Source organism: Pongo abelii, chromosome 15, assembly GCF_028885655.2.
Source record: "Pongo abelii isolate AG06213 chromosome 15, NHGRI_mPonAbe1-v2.0_pri, whole genome shotgun sequence".
Lineage (NCBI taxonomy): Eukaryota > Metazoa > Chordata > Mammalia > Primates > Hominidae > Pongo > Pongo abelii.
In genome coordinates this window covers 77807982-77828538 of record NC_072000.2, presented here as the reverse complement: position 1 = coordinate 77828538, position 20557 = coordinate 77807982, and the positions used below count along the sequence as shown (strand labels likewise).

The window sequence follows — 20557 nt, the reverse complement described above, 5'->3', positions numbered from 1 at the left end:
CCAGGCTCTGGGGTGCAGTGGCAAGATCATGGTTCACTGCAGTCTCAACTCCCAGGTGTAAGCAATCCTCCCATCTCGGTCTCCCCGGTAGCTGGGACTACAAGCACGTGCCACCTCACCTGGATACTTTTTAAGTTTTTTGAAGAGATGGGGGTCTCACTTTGTTGCCCAGGCTGGTCTTGAACTTCTACATTCAAGCAATCTTCCTACCTCGGCCTCCCAAATTGCTGGGATCATAGGCATGAGCCACCTCGCACAACCATTTCATTCTTTTTTTGAGACAGAGTTTCACTCTTGTTGCTCCGGCTGGAGTGGAGTGGTGCAATCTTGGCTCACTGCAACCTCCTGGGTTCAAGTGATTTCCTGCCTCAGCCTCTCGAGTAGCTGAGACTACAGGCATGTGCCACCACACCCGGCTAATTTTTGTATTTTTAGTAGAGACAGGGTTTCACTGTGTTGGCCAAGCTGGTCTCGAACTCCTGACCTTGAGTAATCCGTCTGCCTCAGCCTCCCAAAGTGCTGGGATTATAGGCGTGAGCCACTGCACCTGGCCCATTTCATTCCTTTTTCTTTTTGTTTTTTTTCTTTTTTTTTTGAGATAAAGTCTCGCTCTGTCGCCCGGGCCGGACCACAATGGCACGATCTCGGCTCACTGCAACCTCCGCCTCCTAGGTTCAAGAGATTCTCCTGCCTCAGCCTCCTGAGTAGCTGGGATTACAGGCGCCTGCCACTACGCCTGGCTAATTTTTGTATATTTAGTAGAGATGGGGTTTCACAATGTTGACCAGGCTGGTCTTGAACTTTTGACCTCAGGTGATCACCCTCCTCCGCCTCCCAAAGTGCTGAGATTACAGGCGTGAGCCACCATGCCCGGCCCATTTCATTCCTTTTTAAGGCTGAATAACATTCTGTTGTATGCATCTTCCACATATTGTTTATCCATTCATTCACTGATGGACATTTGGGTTGTTTCCACCGTTTGGCTATTGTGAGTATGCTGCTATGAACATGGGTATACAAATATCTGTTAAAGTCCCTGCTTTCAATTCTTTTGGATATATACCCAGAAGTAGAATTGCTGGATCACATAGTAATTCTATATTTAATTTTTTGAGGAACCTTCAACAGGATTTTGATTTATTTTATTAGAGACAGGGTCTCCCTCTGTCACTGAGGCTGGGGTGCAGTAGTGCCATCATAGCTCACTGCAGCCTCCAACTCCTGGGCTCAAATGATCCTCCTGCCTTAGCAGGGTTATACTGTTTAATTTTTTTAGTCTTTAATTTTCTTTTCTTTTTTTTTTTTTTTTTGAGATGGAGTCTTGCTCTGTCGCCCAGGCTGGAGTGCAGTGGCCCATTCACGGCTCACTGCAAGCTCCGCCTCCCGGGTTCATGCCATTCTCCTGCCTCAGCCTCCAAGTAGCTGGGACTACAGGCGCCCGCCACCACGCCTGGCTAATTTTTTTGTATTTTTAGTAGAGATGGGGTTTCACTGTGTTACTCAGGATGGTTTAAATCTCCTGACCTCGTGATCCGCCCACCTCAGCCTCCCAAAGTGCTGGGATTATGGGCGTGAGCCACAGCGCCTGGCCTAGTCTTTACTTTTCATACCAGAAAACGTACCCTCTCGCTCTTTTATGGGGGTCCAACCGTCTGAGTGCAGCTTGAGCCCAAGTGCTAAAGTCCATATTCAGGTTGGTCAGCAGCAGCAGTCTTGCCTGGAACCAAGAGATGGACCACCTGAATAGCATGACCTGGGTCAACGAGATAGAGCCTTAGGCCCGGAAATCTTTCCTGCTGTCAGGATAAATTAGTTTGTTTCACAACAGGACTCCTGAAGATCAGAATTTCTATATCTGTAAGACTTCTACGACTTAAAGAATTTCTGTACATGTGAAATTATACTATTAGAAATACAAGATTGAAGAGTCTCCTTGTAAAAACTAGTGTTAATGGCTAATAATCTAGCCAGGATTTGGAGATCAGGGAAAATGGGATTGAACTGTGCGGACAAAGGAGATTAAGTAGCAGCGGAGGAGCTGAAAGGGGAATGGAAAAGTCGACGGACAGCTTCTACTTTACCATCTGTTCTATCAGCCTGGTAATCTGACGCCTGCCAGAGCTATGTGGTCATGTGTTCCCTGCTTTGCTTCTTTCTCAGGATTTATAAACCCCTGTGGTGGGAGAATATGGAGCTGCATACATCTAGAGGGTTTTTTATTTTTATTTTTTGAGACTGCGCTTCACTCTTGTTGCCCAGGCTGGAGTGCAATGGCCTGATCTTGGCTCACTGCAACCTCTGCTTTCTGGGTCCAAGCGAGTCTCCTGCCTCAGCCTCCCGAGTAGCTGGGATTACAGGCATGTGCCACCAGGCCCAGCTGATTTTCTTTTTAAATTTTCTGTTTTTAGTAGACACGGGGTTTCACCATGTTGGTCAGGCTGGTCTCTAACTCCTGACTTCAGGTGATCCGCCACCTCAGCCTCCCAAAGTGCTGAGATTGCAGGCATGAGCCATCGCACCTGGCTGAGGTTTATTTTTCAAAGAATGACCAAGAGGCTGGGTGCGGTGGCTCACGGTTGTAAATCCCAGCACTTTGGGAGGCCAAGGCAGGCGCATCACTTGAGGTCAGGAGTTTGAGAACAGCCTGTCCAACATGGTGAAACCCCGTCTCTACTAAAAGTACAACAATTAGTGGGGCATGGTGGTGTGGCCTGTAATGGGAAGCTGAGGCAGGATAATTGCTTGAACCTGGGATGCAGAGGTTGCAGTGAGCCGAGATCGCACCACTGCACTCCAGCCTCGGTGACAGAGTGAGACTCTGTCTCAAAAAAAAAAAAAAAAAAAGAAAAAAGACCAAAAACTCCATGAAACTACCATTCAATAAATAATCAATAAATAAGATGCAATTTCTCGAAGCTCAGTTTACAAATAAGGAAATTTAATAAATGGTTGAAGATACCCCCGACTGAACCCACATGTTCTCTGAGTAGACTCATGGAATTCTAAAGAGTTGGTTGCTTGGAGACTGATAGAAACAGCTTTGGAACCTAAGAAACCAAGGAAGGCTTAAGATGCAGAACCTTGCTTCTCTCTGAGGACTGCCTTGTAGGAGGCCATTTGGAAAGTAATTTTGAAACACTGCTCCTTTGCCAGTATCTGAAAGGTGCTGGATGGTGTCAGCTGGAAGATGAGAGGCAACCTAAGGTAGCTGAAAAAACTTTGGATTAGGTGTCAAAAGGGTCAGTACTACTTCAGATACCAACCAGTATGGTGATCTTAATGATGTCTCTTCTCTCTGGGCCCCAGTTTTGGGATTTATAAAATCAGGACATTAGGCCTGGTGCAGTGGCTCATGCCTATATTCCCAGCATTTTGGGAGGCCAAGGTGGGAGGATCGTTTGAGTCCAGGAGTTCAAGACGAGCCTGAGCAACATAGTGAGACTCTATCTCTACAAAAAAACAACAAAAAAAATTTAACTGAGAGTGGTGCTACGTGCCTATACTCCCAGCTATTGGGAGGATTGCTTGAGCCCAGGAGGTCAAGGCTGCAGTGAGCCATGATTGTGCCACTGTACTCCAGGAGAGTGAGACCCTGTCTCAAAAAAACAAACAAACAAACAAAAAACAAATCAAGGCATTAGACCAGGTCATCTTTATAGCAGAGTTTCCAGAGTAATCTCTGGAGATAGCCGCATAGCTGTGTGAGTGCATGGCGAGAAGTTAGAAAGTAGAGGGGAAAAAATGAGAGGAACTTTTTGAGGGCAAAAAGGGAGAAAGGGGGATTTGAAACAAGCCAGGTTAAGCAGCTGTTCCCTAATCCCACTCTCCCCACTAACCAGGCTTCCTTCATACACCCCACTGACACCCTTTGGGCTGTGCTTTCTTTAAATGTAATGTGTATTAAACCTGAGAGCTTGTGAAAATGCAGATTAGTAGGCCTCACTTGCAGCCCACTGAATCAACATTCTGGGAGTAGGACACAAGAGTCTGATGTAAAAGGTTCGTTACCCATATCTACTCCAGGCGCAGTCCCAGCATTTCTGGGGGCCAAGGCAGGAAGAACGCTTGAGTCCAGGAGTTTGAAACCAGCCTGGACAACATAGTAAGACCCTGTCTCTACTAAAAACAGTTTTAAAACATTAGCCAGGCATGGTGGTGCGCACCTGTGGTCCCAGCTACTGGGGACGCTGAGGCAGGAGGATTGCTTGAGCCTGGGAGGCAAGGCTGCAGTGAGCCATGACTGTGCCACCGCACTCCAGCTTGGGTGACAGAGTGAGGACCTGTCTCAAACATAAATAAATAAAAACAAAAAACTATATCTAACAAACACCACCCCAGAAGCTGACTGCACACTCTTGGACTCCATCTCAGAACTTCAGAATCCAAATCTGTTGGTAGAGATGAGAGTATTATTTTTTTAAAGCTTTCAGAAGATACTGATACTAAGGCTTACTGCTTTTTAGTCTTTTCTTTCAAGGCAGTTTCCTCTATTTTGATAACAAGGGAGAACGCAAGATATTACTCCTTTTAGCACACGTTACTCAACCTACTTTGACCACTTGTACAGGATAAAGGTATCAGACCAGAGGGTGAGGGTAAGCGACTGATAAGCAAACAGAAAAGTAGAACTAAATTTGGAATCTCTGAGATACTACCCATTTTGAGTTGAGTTCTGTATTCATAAAATATTAGAGGCAGGAGAGGAATTTAGTCCAACTCCTACGTTTTCCAGTTGGGGATCTAGGAAGTTCATCAGGTTTTAACTAGAGGCATGTGGCCTAACCCTTCCAACCCCATTCCTACCCTTCTAGCCCAAGTTCCTAGAAATGCAGATAATGCTGGTGGGTTGCTCATTCCAGGGCCTGGTCTGCAGTTATGCCAGGATTGACTTAATTTTTTATGCTGTGTACAAAAGGACCCAGGACCTGCCACTCTGCTTTTGGTTCTAGAGGGCTATTTGTTGGGAGTGGGGTGCTGCCTCATAATGCTGGTCACGTAATGTGTAAGTTTAGATAATAAGGAGCCTCCAAACTCCACTAATAAGTCCTTTCTTCCTTCTCTAAGCACCCTCTCTTTTAATTGCTGAGTACCCTGTACCCCTAAATTCTTCCCGAAGCGCCCAGTGCATCTAACTGTAGGACCCAGAGACTTGCCTTCTAAGGACAACAGTCCATCCTCTAAACTAATAATAACAATTCCTCACACATATATTTTAGTTTGCAAAGAACTTTCATACATGTTTCTACTTTTGAGCTTCATATCAATTAACACTAAATTAGAACAGGTATCAGACTCAATTTTCAGATGGGGAAACTACAGATTTTAAATTATTTGCCCAAGGTAACATGACTGGGAAGTGCAGAATTTGGCCTTACACCTGCCCCGTGACTCCAAGACAGACAAAGACAAGCCAGAACAAGCCTCTTGATCAGACCTTGTGTAACGTTTTCTTCTGTCCCCATTCCTTTTCAAAACAAACCTATCATGTGTTCCCTTCCTTCTTAGTAAGCCATCATATCAGATGATAATAACTATTCCTTAAGTTTTTTTTTTTTTTTTTTTTTGAGGTGAAGTTTCACTCTTGTCGCCCAGGCTGGAGTGCACTGGTGCGATCTTGGCTCACTGCAACCTCCACCTCCCGGGTTCAAGCAATTCTCCTGCCTCAGCCTCCTGAGTAGCTGGGATTACGGGTGCCCGCCACCATGCCTGGCTAATTTTTTGTATTTTTAGTAGAGATGGGGTTTCGCCATGTTGGCCATGCTGCTCTTGAACTCCTGACTCAGGTGATCTGCCCACCTCAGCCGCCCAAAGTGTTGGGATTACAGGCATGAGCCACCGCACTCAGCCTCCTTAAGAATTTCTAATAATTGATAATGATAATATGGTATTCTTTCTGGGATGTTTGCATTGTAACTAAAGATTCTTTATGTCAAAGGCTAAAAGGCATTTATCTGGGGACACCCCAAATCACTCCTTTTTTTTTTTGAGATAGAGTTTCGCTCTTGTTATCCAGGCTGGAGTGCAGTGGCACGATCTCGGCTTACTGCAACCTCTGCTTGTCAGGTTCAAGCAACTCTCCTGCCTCAGCCTCCCAAGTAGCTGGGATTACCGGCATGTGCCACCATGCCTGGCTAATTTTGTATTTTTAGTAGAGATGGGGTTTCACCATGTTGATCAGGCTGGCTGGTCTCGAACTCCTGACCTTGGGTGATCCACCCACCTCAGCCTCCCAAAGTGCTGGGATTACAGGCGTGAGCCACCCACCTAGCCAATCACTCCTTATAGGTAGTCATCTGGGGACGAAACGAGTCCTCATCCCATTTTTCAACTGTTTAGGATCAAATTGCCCCCTGCCTTAGAAGCAAGATGTGGACACACTGATGTGTTAGGAATGTAAAATGTTTTAGAAGAATATGCAAGGCAGGAGAATATTAATGTTCTTTTCATTTGACCATTCATATTCAACCAGTGAGGAACTCCTCTTAACAAGAATCTTATAAGACAGGTCTGATGTTGTCAAAATCTCTCACTTTTTTTTTTTTTTTTAACTAAGAATATCCTTATTTCTCCTTCATGTTTGAAGGCTGTTTTTGCTGAATATAATATTCTAGATTGGAAGTTTTTTTCCTTCAGCACTTTGTCACCCCACTCTCTCCTGCCCGGTAAAGTTTCTGCTGAGAAGTCTGCTACCAGCCATATTGGAGCTCCTTTATGATGTTATTAATATGTCCTTCTTTTCTCTTGCTGCTTTTAGGATCCTTTTTTAGCCTTGACCTTTGAGAGTTTGATTATTATATGCCTTGAGGTAGTCTTATTGAGGCTGAGTTGGCTTGGTGTTTTATGACCTTCTTATACCTGTATATTCATATCTTTCTCTAGTTTAGAAAGTTCTCTGTTACTATTTCTTTAAATAAATTTTTACATTGATCCCTCCCTCTACATTCTTTTTTTTTTTAGTTTGATCATTTTTATTTCAAGTGTATTTAAAAAATCATAAATGGGGTTTCATAATCCAAAGTTGAAACATTTATTCTTCATAGCTTCAGAATTTGACAAGCAATTGTAGACCATGCTTTCCAAATCCAGTCTTCTTTGCTATTTTTCAAACTTCTGAGATCTAGTATTAAACTGCTCCATTCTAAATGTATAGTTTTAGATAAGTATTGTACACTTGTTGATAAGGGTTTTCTGAAAACAGTCTATCAAATATAAAGAATGGTTTCTATCTAAGAATCAGCAGTGAGGGAAGAATATTAAATACCTATCAAGAAATCAATTATTCATTTTAAAAATAACAGAACCAGTGCTGCTCTCTGTCGTAAAAGAGAACATGTAAAATTTATTTTTATAAATTTTGGTAATATTTTATTCCCCACAGAAGCCTTCAATCCTACTTAAAGACATTTTACACACAGTAACCATCAGGATTTACTGAGTAAAAATCTCAGGTATTAACCATGCCCCTAAAATGTGCTATTCCAAAGAGGAACAAGTTACTTTTGAGGAAAAAAGCTGCCTTGGTAACTTCCTTCAAATGTTTATTTTAAATAAAGATAATTGATGGAAATATTTTTTAAACGAACTTTGGGTATAATATGGCATACTGCCCATCAAATAAAAAAGGAAATCAAAACTTTCTTTCCATTTATAATAAGTTTTCCACCTTTACTATCAAGATTACAACTTATTGACCTTTTATGCTTGCTTGGTTTTTTTGACTGCCTAATCCAATATTTAAATTTTTAAAAGTCTGCATTTCAATGTAGTAAGAGGTATTTTTCAAATAATCTTCAGAACCCAGAATACAGACACCAGAGCAACACTCTCAAGTCATACTTTTGACTACAATTAAGAGATGAAAATGGACGGATATCTGAAGATAGTTATTCCCTCTGCTCTGAAGGTGAGCAACATTTTAACATGTGAGCAACACAGAACTCCACTCCTCTGGAGCTTCTTTCAACTCAGAATGCTTCAGTTCAGTAAGTCAATATATTACTCTTAAAAATTAAAGTTTGGTCACTAAGAAGGACTGAACAAAAATTATTCCCCTCCCGCCAAACACAACCAGAACAGTTCTAATCAGGCCCTCTTCTCCCCACAAAAATAGGGAAGTAGCTGGGCTGAAGGCTTTAAGTGTGACATTTCAGTTCCTAAAACATCGCTGCTATTTGCTCAAAGTTGTAGGTCTATGTATTTCCTTCTCCAATACGTCCCCATTTATAAGTTTATTTCCATACATACAAACGTGCACATGTGTGCACATGCACACGCACACACACACATTCACTCTCAAGTAAGACACTTTTTTGTGTTTGTTGATAAATTATGAGGATTATGAACTAGGTGTGTGCAGGGTTTCATAGGTGCTTTGTAAACATCAGAGTCACTTGGGTCCTTTCCTCCACAAGCCTCAAATCAAATTATGCAACCAATGACCACTACTTTCCCAGACGCTGTTCACAGGCTGCATATTGACGAAGGGCAGAGAAAAAGTCCTCATAACTGATGTTTAGGTGGGAAGGCAAAGAGACAATCTCAGTCAATCTGATGTGCCAGGGAAGAAAGCCTAATGTGCTGTCCACAGGACCGAACTTCAATACTAAATCAGGATCAGGACAACCATTTGAACTAAGTAAACTGCCTAACGTATCTACATCCAAATCTGTGGGTCTCTTTTGCTTCTGGGCTACTAACTGGCAAAAGTCCTGAGCAGCTCTTAAAATATCTGCTTTTCCATCTTCCGGAGACAGCACCTTCACTGCCAAATGGCAATTTAAAACTTGATCATCTTTGTCACTACTATTTGCAAATTCTGGTGAGTATTTTGAACAATCTAGGCCCAGAAGTTCTTGCTGTTGTTTTAAAATTTCATCCATCAATCTGGAATTATTTCTTTTGAAAATACCTTGGTGGTCGTAGACGCTAATGTAGGAGATGCCCACGGCCATACACCACACCACGAGGCTCGCGATGTCCGAGAAGCTGGGTTCCTGCTCCACCTGGGTGATCACCAGGCCCATATGCACAGGCAGCTTCTCCAAGGAACGGCCGTCCGCGCGCCAGCGCATCCGGTGGTGGGCGGCTGCCAGGCACGACCCCCCGCGCGGGTGCCGGTGGTGACGGCGGTTCCTGCCAACTGCCCGGGGCTGGCGGAGCGTGAAGCCGAGAGGCGCTAGGACCGCGGCAGAGGCGGCGCGGCAGCAGCGCCGCCAGATCCAGTTCCAGGTGCCGAACCCAACGCGGAGCCAGGAGGTGAGCGTGCGGTGCAGATAGAGCAGCGCGTGCAGCACCCACCACACCAGCTCGTACAGCCTCGTCATACTCTTATGGCCCTCGGGCACCCCTTTCCCTCCCACCCACTCCCGCGGCGCGACGGCTTTTTATCCGCCCCTGCGGCCGGCGCGGGCCATCGTTCCGCGTTCCCCCGCCCCCCGAGCCCGAACCCCTTTCCACTGCCAACACCTCACCTCGCTCCCGCCGCCATCTTCCTCCTCCCTTGGCAGCCCCGCCCCCAGTCCCCTCTACATTCTTTTAAAGGCCAGTAACTTCAACTTGCCCTTCTGAGGCTATTTTCTAGTTCTTGTAGGCATGCTTCCTTTTTTATTCTTTTTTTCCTTTTACTCCTTGGACTGTATATTTCCTTTTTATTTTTATTTATTTATTTATTTTTGAGAAGTTTTGCCCTTGTCGCCCAGGCTGGAGTGCAGTGGCACTATCTCGGCTCACTGCAACCTCTGCCTCCCGGGTTCAAACTGTTCTCCTGCCTCAGCCTCCCGAGTAGCTGGGACTACAGGCGCCCGCCACCACACTCGGCTAATTTTTTGTACTATTTAGTAGAGACGGGGTTTCACCATGTTAGCCAGGATGGTCTCGATCTCCTGACCTCGTGATCCGCCCGTCTCGGCCTCCCAAAGTGCTGGATTACAGGCTTGAGCCGCCGTGCCCGGTGGGAACACAGACAATTTTTAGGGCAGTGAAACTATTCTATGTGATACTGTAATGGTGGACACATGTCATTATACATTTGTCCAAAACTATAGATGTAGAACAAACACCAAGAGTGAACCCTAAAGCAAACTAGAGATTTGGGGTGATAATGATATGTCAGTGACGGTTAATTGTAACCGATGTACCATTCTGGTGGGGGATGTTGATAGTGGAGGTAAGGGAACTATGCATGTTTTGGGGGCACAGGGAGTATATGGGAAATCTCTGTACCTTCTGCTCAATTTTGCTATGAAACTAAAACTGCTTTAAAATATAAGACTTAAAAAAAAAAAATAAGTAAACCACCCAGATAGCTCAGTTGGTACAGCATCAGACTTTTAATCTGAGGGTCCAGGGTTCATGTCCCTGTTCCTTAATTTTTTCTTAACTTTTTAATTAAATTAAACACAAAAAAGAAAAGTAAATGTATTGGATGGAAAATCAAGAGTGGGTCTGGCTTAACATTTGATTGATCCAATGGCTAAATGATGACACCAGGAACCTCTGCTTTCTGTCTTCTCTGCCATAATAACATCATAAGGTGGCTGTCAGCGTAATTGGGGCCTCATCCTTTTTTGCTTATATTGAGTAGGAGGGAGAAGATTCAGATTTCTAAGAAAGGTCTAAGTCACATATTTTCTCCTGTCATGGAATGTTGAAATTGGCTTAAACCAAATGGAGATTGCCACCATTGCCCCTGGGATCAGGGTGGAGTTAGCATTTCCTGGAATCCATAGCTGCAGGGGGAGGGGCAATGAAATCAGGAATTCTCCGAAAAAGTGTAATATATGCTGAGCAGGTACCTGACACTATGAGTGTAATGGAGGAAGTTCTCATGACGGTACTGATGGCTTTTTGAAATGTAGGGCAAGAAAGGACACTTTGAAAATTTAGAGAGATAGGCCGGGCTCGGTGGCTCACGCCTGTAATCCCAGCACCTTGGGAGGCTGAAGCTAGCGGGTCACTTGAGGTCAGGAGTTCAAGACCCGCCCGGCCAACATGGTGAAACCCCGTCTCTACTAAAAATACAAAAATTAGCCGGCGTGGTGGTATGCACCTGTAATCCCAGCTACTCGAGAGGCTGAGGCAGGAGAATCACTTGAACCCAGGAGGCATAGGTTGCAGTGAGCCGAGATCGCGCCATTGCCCTCCAGCCTGGGCGACAAGAATGAAACTCCATCTCAAAAAAAAAAAAAAAAAAAAAAAAAAAAATTAGAGAAATAAAATATGGGTCTAATAGGAGTTATGATTATTTTTGGGGCAAATTAAAGAATTTGGAAGTTGGAGACTGACTTTGAGAAGATTGGGGCGTATTTAGATTTGAACACAGAGTTTGACATAAAATATGTGTTGGAAAACAAGAAAAAATTTAAGCACATTAGCAGTATTTTGCTGCTAGATAATTCTCCCCCAGTTTATCCTCAATCCTCAAAATCAAGTGGGAATGGGAGGTCCTGTGGAAACAAGTCAGGGGAGATAAGGTAAATCCACTTGTGTTCCTAGCAGAAATTTTACTGATAATCAGAATAGTAATAAGTATTGAAATAAAGCAAAAACAAGTGGATGGGCCAGGTGCGGTGGCTCATTCCTGTAATCCTAGCACTTTGGGAGGCCAAGGCAGGCAGATCACTTGAGGCCAGGAGTTTGAGACCAGCCTGGCCAATGTGGCAAAACCCCATCTCTACTAAAAATGCAAAAATTAGCCGGGTGTGATGGCCCATGCCTGTAGTCCCAGCAATGTCCCGGGAAGCTACGGCAAGAGGATTGCTTGAACCCAGGAGGCGGAGGTGGTGCTGAACCAAGATGGCATCACTACACTCCAGCTAGGGTGACAGAGCAAGACTCTGTCTCGAAAAAAAAAAGTGGATGTTGCCAAAAGGGGAGCGGGGGAAGCAAGAAGTCTGTGTCAAAATACACCCTATTTTTGATAAATCTCCAAACAAGTATGCAAATACTCCTGTCAGTAGGCTCAATCAACAGTCTGTCTGACACCCTGACGCTAATGCAGAGAAAAAATGCCCAAGAATGACTGGCAGCTGTTCGTGGGGCTGAAGAAATCATCTACTTTTTTTTGTTTTTTTTTTTTTACACCAGGCCGGGAATCATCTAATTTTTCTATATTAGGGAGGAAATTGAGTAAACTCAATATTCTGTAGTAATATCACCATAAAACAAAGACAAAAATACAAACAAATAATTGAGCACTCGTGGACTTCAGTATGGAACTAAAACATAAAATGTTTTGCCAGCACTTTGGGAGACCCAGGTGGGAAGACTGCTTGAGGCCAGAAGTTTGAAACCAGCCTGGGCAACAGAGCAAGACTCCACCTCTATAAAAAATTAGCCAGGTGTTGTAGTGCATACTGGCAGTCTCAGCTACTCAGGGAGGCTGGGATGGGAAGATGGCTTGAGCCCAGAAATTTGAGGCTGCAGGTGAGCTATGATCACACCAATGCACTCCAGCTCTGGGCATCAGAGCAAGACTCTGTCCCTAAAACAATTTTCTTTTTTTTTTTTCAGACAGAGTCTCACTGTGTGGCCCAGGTTGGAGTGCAGTGGTTCAACTTGGGTCACTGCAACCTCCACCTCCTGGGTTCAAGCAATTCTCGTGTCTCAGCCTCCCAAGTAGCTGGGCCTACAGGTGCATGCCACCATGCCCAGCTAAGTTTTTGTATTTTTAGCAGAGGTGGGGTTTTACCATGTTGGCAAGGCTGGTATCCAACTCCCGACCTCAGGTGATCCACCTGCGTTGGCCTCCCAAAGTGCTGGGATTAAAGGCATGAACCACTGAGCCTGGCCTCTAAAAAAATTTTTTTTTTCTTTTTGAGACCGAGTTTTGCTCTTGTTGCCCAGCTGACTGCAACCTCCGCCTCCCGGGTTCTAGCGATTCTCATGCCTCAGCCTTCCTGAGTGGCTGGGATTTACAGGCATGCACCACTACGCCCGGCTAATTTTTTTTCTTTTTTTCTTCAAGATGGAGTCTTGCTTTGTCACCCAGGCTGGAGTGCAGTGGTGCCAGTGGTGGTGTGGTATTAGCTCACTGCAACCTCTGCCTTCCAGGTTCAAGCTATTCTTCTGCCTCAGCCTCCCAAATAACTGGGATTACAGGTGCCTGCCCCCAGGCCCTGCTAATTTTTGTTCGTTGGTTGTTTGTTTTTTAGATGGCGTTTCGCTCCGTCACCCAGGCTGGAGTGCAGTGGTGTGATCTCGGCTCACTGCAACCTCCACCTCCCGGGTTCAAGCGATTCTTCTGCCTCAGCCTCCCAAGTAGCTGGGACTACAGGAACGGGCCACCATGTCTGGCTAATTTTTGTATTTTTAGTAGAGACCGGGTTTCACCATATTGGCCAGGCTGTTCTCAAACTCCTGACGTCGTGATCCACCCGCCTCAGCTTCAGAAAGTGCTGGGATTACAGGCGTGAGCCACCGCGCCTGACCTTTTTTTTTTTGTATTTTTAGTAGAGATGGGGTTTTACCATGTGGCCAGGCTGGTCTCAAACTCCTAACCTCATGATCCAAACTCCTGACCTTCAGCCTCCCAAAGTGCTGGGATTACAGGCGTGAGCCACCTCACTCAGCCTAATTTTTGTATTTTTAGTGGAGATGGGGTTTCACCATATTGCCAAACTGGTCTCGAACTCCTGACCTTGTGATCGGCCTGCCTCAGCCTCCCAAAGTGCAGGATTACGGGTGTGAGCCACCATGCCCGGCCTGGGTATATGGCATTTCATGCCTCCTTGGCATTGCTTAATCTAGAGCCTACGTTGCAAGTGGTTTCAAGGGATAATTAGTTCAACTAGGAGTAAGATGTGACAGCTATCATATTTTAAGTGCTTCTCTGGGCCTGATAATTTAAAGGGGCTTGCACTTCTCAGATAAAAAGGCTTTTTTTTTTCTTTCCTCATGACTATGGTTAATAGTGTATTGTATACTTGAAATTTCCTAAGACAGTAGATCTTAAGTGTTGCTATGGTGTGAACGTTGGTGTCCCCTACCCACCCTAAATTCAAATGTTAGAACCCATCAAAGGACAAAATTACAATTAATTTAGTTAAAAATCTCAATTGAAAAAAAAAGTCTTAATTGGCTTTATTGCGATTCTAAGATCAGGTAACACTTCATTCCATAAAATAGAGTAAGTATTCACATGAGCTGAGCAGAAGTTGGCCTTTATAGACAGAGAAGAGCTGAAAAGAGCAGAAGCAAAGAACAAAGAGCTTCCTGGTCATTTCAAAACTATTTTTCTTGTAAGGTGGGCATCAAGGAGACAGAATAACAGAAAGTAACTGATTAGTTACTTAGTTACTTCAGGCTAATTTTTTTTTTACTTTTTCATTGTTATTATTTTTTATTTTTAATAGAGACGGGGGTCTCACTGTATTGCACAGGCTGGTCTCGAACCCCTGGGCTCAACAATTGGCCTCCCAAAGTGCTAGGATTACAGGTGTGAGCCAACGTGCAGGACAAGGCCTTCCTTTTCTTTTCTTTTTTTTTTTTTTCTTTTTTGAGCTGGAGTCTCACTCTGTTGCCCAGGCTGGAGTGCAGCGGCACTATCTCGGCTCACTGCAACCACTGCCTCTCTGGTTCAAGCGCTTCTCTTGCCTCTGTCTCCTGAGTAGCTGGGATTACAGGCCCCCACCACCATGCCTGCTAATTTTTTTTATTTTTCATAGAAACAGGGTTTCACCATGTTGGGCAGGCTGGTCTCCAACTCCTGGTCTCTAGTGCTCTGCCTGCCTTGGGCTCCCAAAGTGCCGGGATTACATGAGTAAGCCACCATACCCAGCTGGCTAATTCTTTTGTGTACAGATTAAAGCAGAGGGGAACCTCATTGTCATGATAATTGAAGATCAAAATTGGCATGTTTGGGAAATTGGCTGTTATTTCTCTCCTGATTTCTCAGAAGGCCAGGTAACACTTCAATTTAGGTTGGGTGAAACTTTAGCACGGGTGACGCCATTTTGGTTTTTAGTCTTGTCTGTTGGGGCCTAGTGCGAGAGCCTAGTCCAAAACAATGGCCTTAGTGGGGCATGGTGGTGCATGCCTGTAATCCCAGCTACTAGGGAGGCTGAGGCACAAGAATTGCTTGAACCTGGGAGGCAGAGGTTGCAGCATGCCAAGATCGCACTGCTGCACTCCAGCCTGGGGGACAGAGCAAGACTCTATCTCAAAAAAAAAAAAAAAAAGAGCAAAACAATAGTCTCCGATACTTTTTTTTCATTCCCTTCAAATGTATCCTCCACAGCAATAATTTTTATTTAACAAACCTAATACCCAATGTGATAGTACTTTTTTATTTTAATTTTTTTGGAGGTCTAGTCCTGCTCAGTTGCCCAGGCTGGAGTGCAGTGGCACAATCCCGGCTCACTGGACCTCTACCTTCTGGGTTCCAAGTGATTCTCCTGCCTCAGCCTCCCCCGTAGCTGGGATTACAGGTGAGCGCTACCAAGCCCGGCTAATTATTTTTTGGATTTTTAGTAGAGATGGGGTCTCACCATGTTGCCCAGGCTGGTCTTGAACTCCTGAGCCCAGGTAATCCACCCACCTCAGCCTCCCAAAGTGCCGGGATTACAGGTGTGAGCCATCATGCCCAGCCTCAATGTGATAGTATTAAAAGGTGGGGACTTGTCACCTGGGGGAGAAGAAGGGGAGGCACAGGACCCCAGAAAGTGTCCTGAGCAGGAGGCTTGTGTCCTTGGGGGTGGGGCAGCAGCACTGGTGCTGACCTGTCCTTGCCCTGACCTAGGCCTGTCTTGCTGGGCCAGGCAGGGGCTATGGCAAATGAGCGAGACAAGGTGGCCAGGCCGTGAGCCAGGAACAGTGGGAGTCAGGAATGCCAGACAGTGTGTGCATGGGTGAGGGAAACCCGGGATAGGGCCCATGAGGGGATGGAAGGGAGCTGGTGGGAGAGCTGCCCACACAGACAGGCCTGGGTGGCACCCAAGAGGTATGGGGGTCAGGGGCCTCAGACTCATGGCATAAGACAGGCATGAGGTGTTGGGGGTCTGGGTGAGGGGGTTGACAAACTGCCAGGCTGGAGCAGGGGGTGTCTGGAGGGCCCAAGGTGTTATGAGATCAGGAAGTGGGGGACACTGGAGTGTTTGTGGGTTGCTAGAATAGCTGTGGGATGCACTGGTCTAAGTTGGGGGTGACAGTGGTTGGGACACGGGGAGGTTGATTTGTGTAGGCACAGGGGATTGTGGGAATGGGGGCTGGTAGGGTCTCAAAAAATGGGGCCCAAGCTCAGAAGGAGCAGGCAAATGAGGATTAGGGAGGGGATGCTGTAGGTTAGAATGAAGGCTCTGCCTCCTCTGAGCTTGGAGCCTGGGAAAGGGGCCAGGGTGGATTTATGATGGTACAGGCAGTGCTGGGGGCTCCCGACAGGCCCCGGGCAAGGAAGAGGCTGCAGAATGCCCGCTCTGCCATTACAGACCAATTACACTGAGACAGCAGGGTTTGCAGCACAGAAGGAGCTTCATGATCACAGGGCACCTAGCAACGAGATGGGAGGAGACCCTCAAATCCATCTCCTTGAAGAATTCTGGGCTGGGGTTGTTACCAGTGGAAAGTGTCTGAGTTACTGGTGGCGAATCTGTACAGGTCTGCAGCAACTTCAGTTCTTGCCTCCTCAGAAGAAAGAATTTGACTGAGGGGCATAAGGCAGAAAAAGAGATGGAGGTGAGTTTCAGAGCAGAGTGGAAGTTTATTTAAAAAGTCTTTAGGACATGAAAGAAAGGAAAGTTCACTTGGAAGAGACCTGACTGGGCACCTGAAGGTCAAGAGCCCCGTTTAACTGTGATCCTAGGACTTTATAGGCTCGCCTCTTTCTCGTGATTCTTCTCTGAGGGTGGGCTGCCCTCATGCTCTGTGCTCTCTTTACCTTTGGGAAGTGAGCATGCACAGTGTATGTAGGAAGTTGTATACATGCCCATCTGAGGCTTTCTTCCCTTCTCTGGTGGAGTGTCCTGGAAAGGTCATACGTAGCCATTTTGTCTGGTTTTTTTTTTTTTTAAGACGGAGATTTACTCTTGTTGCCCAGGCTGGAGTGCAGTGGCATGGTCTCAGCTCACTGCAACCTCCACTTCCCGGGGCTCAAGCGATTCTCCTGCCTCAGCCTCCCGAGTAGCTGGGACTACAGGTGCGCACCACCACACCCAGCTAATTTGTGTATTTTTAGTAGAGACGGTGTTTCACTATGTTGGTCAGGCTGGTCTCGAACTCCTGACCTCAGGTGACCCATCCACCTCAGCCTCCCAAAGTGCTGGGATTACAGGCGTGAGCCACCATGCCCGACCTGCCATTTTGTCTCTTAATGCACATGCCCAGGAAGTTGCTTCTCCCTGGCACCTGCATTCAATTAACACTTTAATGTTAACAGCTGTGGATCATCAGGAGCTTGTCTCACTCTGGCCCTCTGGCACCGACTGTGAATTTTCAGTTTTAGAGAGGCAATGTGATAACTGTCGAACCATCACCTGACATTCCTAGTGGGTGAGGGAGAAAAGCCCTCTCCTTCCCTGCTCATGTCTGTCTAACTACCTGTAACAGGGTTTTTAAAGGGATCATGAAGGGTAAAGGGCTAGAAAATCGGGGTCATTGATTGGTTGGGGTAAAGGGGATTAAATTTTCAGGAGGTGGAAACTGCATTCTTTTTTTTTTTTTTGGAGACAGAGTCTCACTCTGTCACGCAGGCTGGAGTGCAATGGCGCGATCTCGGCTCACTGTAACCTCTGCCTCCCAGGTTCAAGTGATTCTCCTGCCTCAGCCTCTCAACCTCCAAGTAGCTTGGGCTACAGGCACATGCCACCACACTCGGCTAATTTTTGTAGTTTTAGTAGAGACGATGTTTCGCTATGTTTGCCAGGCTGGTCTCGAACTCCTGACCTTGTGATCCACCCGCCTCCGCCTCCCAAAGTGCTGGGATTATAGCTGTGAGCCACTGCGCCCAGCAAAAACTGCATTCTTTAGTGAGTGAGTTCCTGTGGGGTCCTTCAGAGAAGCTGGCATCAACAGTTTCATTGGCGGCTGATGTGACACCTCGGTTCTTGTCTTCTTGGTTTAAAAGAATTTAAACAAGAGACACACAGCAAAGAAGTGCAGCATAGAGTAATTTATTGCAAAGGAAGAGTATTTTGAAAGTTACGTGCAGAATGGACAGTATACTGTGAGAGAGAGAGGATTCAAGGCAAGCTGCTCATAGGGGTGAGACAGCAGAGACTTGCAGTAGGGAGACTCCCTTTATGGGAGTCTTACATGATTATTCATAAGGTGGTGGGAAGAGGTGTTGCTAGTAAGCATGTTCCGGGTGGTCTTCTGGGTGCACATGCACAGTAGCTGTACATGCTTGTTCATATGTCACATGTCTCACTAGCATATTACATCTCCATGTAGGGCTGTCTTCTTCTATTATAATGAGCAAAATGTCAGTTTGAGGACAGGTAAAATTAAAATGCTCATGCTGTCTATGGGGGAAATTCCCTACTGAAGACAGCTTTGCTTGAATGTGCTCAATGACAATGCGAATGCTGAGGCTCACTGTGTTGACTGTATGGGTGCCATGGTCGCTGCATCCCGAGAACACGGTCACTCCCTTAACTACCTATCCTGCCTCAGTTTCATTGCTACGCAGGACCTGAAAGAATATCTCAAATGGAAAAGTTAACGTTTTATAATGTTCCAGTTGTTATCTATAGAGCAGTGAAGGGGAACTATGACCTTGTGACAGGGTCTATGTGACTCTGGAGCAACAGACAGCAAACAACTCTGAGCAAGTGGGTCAGAGAGCAGCTGACCTCATGGCCAATGCTGTGTGTGCTGCAAGCTGGGCTGATTTCCATTTCGCCCCTCCCTTCTTCCCTGATTAATTTCATAAAGTTGATAGGAAGGTTTCAGTGGGATCTTGGCCACTCTCATAAAGGAGGCTGTTCTGAGGGGCTGGGAAGGAGGCCTCATGAGAGGAGGAAGGGCTCCCAGGGAAGGGCTTGAGCCAGGGTCCCTGATGTTGGGGTGGAGTGGAGGGCAATATTAGCTTCAGCATGTGCACAGAAGAAGGCTTGGGGGTTCTGAGTGGTTGGGGTGCTACTGTGGGAGGCGGTCACCTTCAGAGAAGGGGCAACAGGAGGTGGGAAGCCCTGGTAAAGATTCAATTCCCCAAGTGGCCCAGATGCTCTAAAAATGGCTTGCCTCAGGGACTGTCCACCACCAAAATATCTCAGCACTCTCTCTTGGTATTTAATCAGATAAAGCCCCAGGATCTGAAGCCCCAGGTTCAGATCCTGCCTTGCCATTGGCTTGCAGGATCTATGACCTTGGCAAATGGCTTTGCCCCTTGCCTCAATTTCTTTTTCTGCAGAATGTGACAGGAGTGTTCTCTACTTCCTGAGGGTGTTTAAAACATTAAATAGTAATTAGCTCTTAATAGCTAACACATTGAACCTGATGCCCAGGGCTTGATGCATGATTGTTAATTCCTCCCAACAAGATGGGATTGTTGTTATACCCATTGTATAGATGAGGAAATTGAGGCCTGGCGCTCCGAGATACACACAGACACACAAACATCACGAGGCATTTGGGAAGTGACTGTCATGAGGGTGGAACCCTCATTAATGGGACTGGTGCCCTTATAAAACAGGTTGAAGAGAGCTGCCTTGCTCCTTCCACTAGGTACGACACAAGATGGTGCCATCTATGAGGAACAGGCCCTCACCAGACACCAGATCTGCTGGTGCCTTGATCTTGGATTTCCTAGCCTCCAAAACTGTGAGCAATACATTTCTGTTGTTTATAAATTACCCAGTCTAAGACATTTTGTTACAGCAGTTGAACAGATTAAGACAAGTGTCCTCACCACCGGGAAAAAAAAAAAAAAGAGCGAGAGAGAGAAAGATGGGAGATGATGGACAGGTTAATTACCTGGATTGCAGGAATCCTTTCACAGTGTGTTAATGTACACATATCAAAACACCATGCTGGGTTGGCACAGTGGTTCACGCCTATAATCCCAGCCCTTTGAGAGGCCAAGGTGGGAGTGTAACTAAGCAGGTTAGCAGCTTAGCCTCAAATCTTAAGACTTTTTTTTCCTTTCCCCTTTCTCCTCCCCCAATGAGTCTCAAGATAGAACTCTGAGACCAGCTGCATATGTGTTTCCTTTCATCGTGAAATACACCCTCGGAATGTGCTGAACCTCCACGCCCTTTCTTTTCCCATTCTATGTTTCCATGCCTTATGCACATGTATTTACCTAGATGCTCGTTAAGTACACACCATTACCTGGTCATATATTTCCTTCAGCTTCAGGGACTGGATCTGGATATGGACCAGACACCTCTAGCCACAATGATGGCAATGGCTTCTTCACCAGATGAACAATACTTCAAGACAAGCCACTGGAGCAGGTCACGCCACCCGACAACCCCTAGTTCCGCTGCCTCTTCTGCACTCCAAACTCTCTCTTCAAAAACTCCTGGATTCCCTCCACAAACTGAAGAGTGGAAATATTTGCAAATAATTACACCCACTTCTCCCCTTGCTAGCATGGGTAATAAAACTCACTCTCTTTATCACA

The 20557-nt window shown here is 45.8% G+C and overlaps 2 protein-coding genes and 1 long non-coding RNA gene across 4 annotated transcripts in view; 1 reads left to right on the top strand and 2 right to left on the bottom strand.

Annotated features, from left to right (window-relative positions):
• The window catches only part of LOC100444412 (acyl-coenzyme A thioesterase 1), a 22747-nt gene extending 13219 nt beyond the window's left edge, over nucleotides 1–9528 (bottom strand). The window contains exon 1 of the mRNA XM_009249271.4: nucleotides 9471–9528. The gene's annotated coding sequence lies outside the window, so the exon portion shown is untranslated. The remainder of the gene's footprint in view (nucleotides 1–9470) is intronic.
• LOC129049928 (uncharacterized) lies at nucleotides 2923–20557 on the top strand. Of its 2 annotated transcripts, none has more exons than XR_010137071.1 (4): nucleotides 2923–3239; nucleotides 7795–7982; nucleotides 19657–19752; nucleotides 20284–20557. It is a non-coding gene; the product is annotated as an uncharacterized LOC129049928 (long non-coding RNA). The 2 variants fall into 2 exon arrangements; XR_010137070.1 differs by having other exon boundaries at nucleotides 2932–3204.
• LOC100443330 (dehydrodolichyl diphosphate synthase complex subunit NUS1-like) lies at nucleotides 6942–9351 on the bottom strand. The gene has a single exon (XM_054530813.2). The coding sequence runs from the start codon at nucleotides 9321–9323 to the stop codon at nucleotides 8442–8444; it is 882 nt and encodes a 293-aa protein (XP_054386788.2). The 5' UTR covers nucleotides 9324–9351; the 3' UTR covers nucleotides 6942–8441.

Coding starts and splice junctions, on each gene's coding strand:
- LOC100443330 (XM_054530813.2), bottom strand. CDS start 9,323: ATGACGAGGCTGTACGAGCTGGTGTGGTGGGTGCTGCACGCGCTGCTC.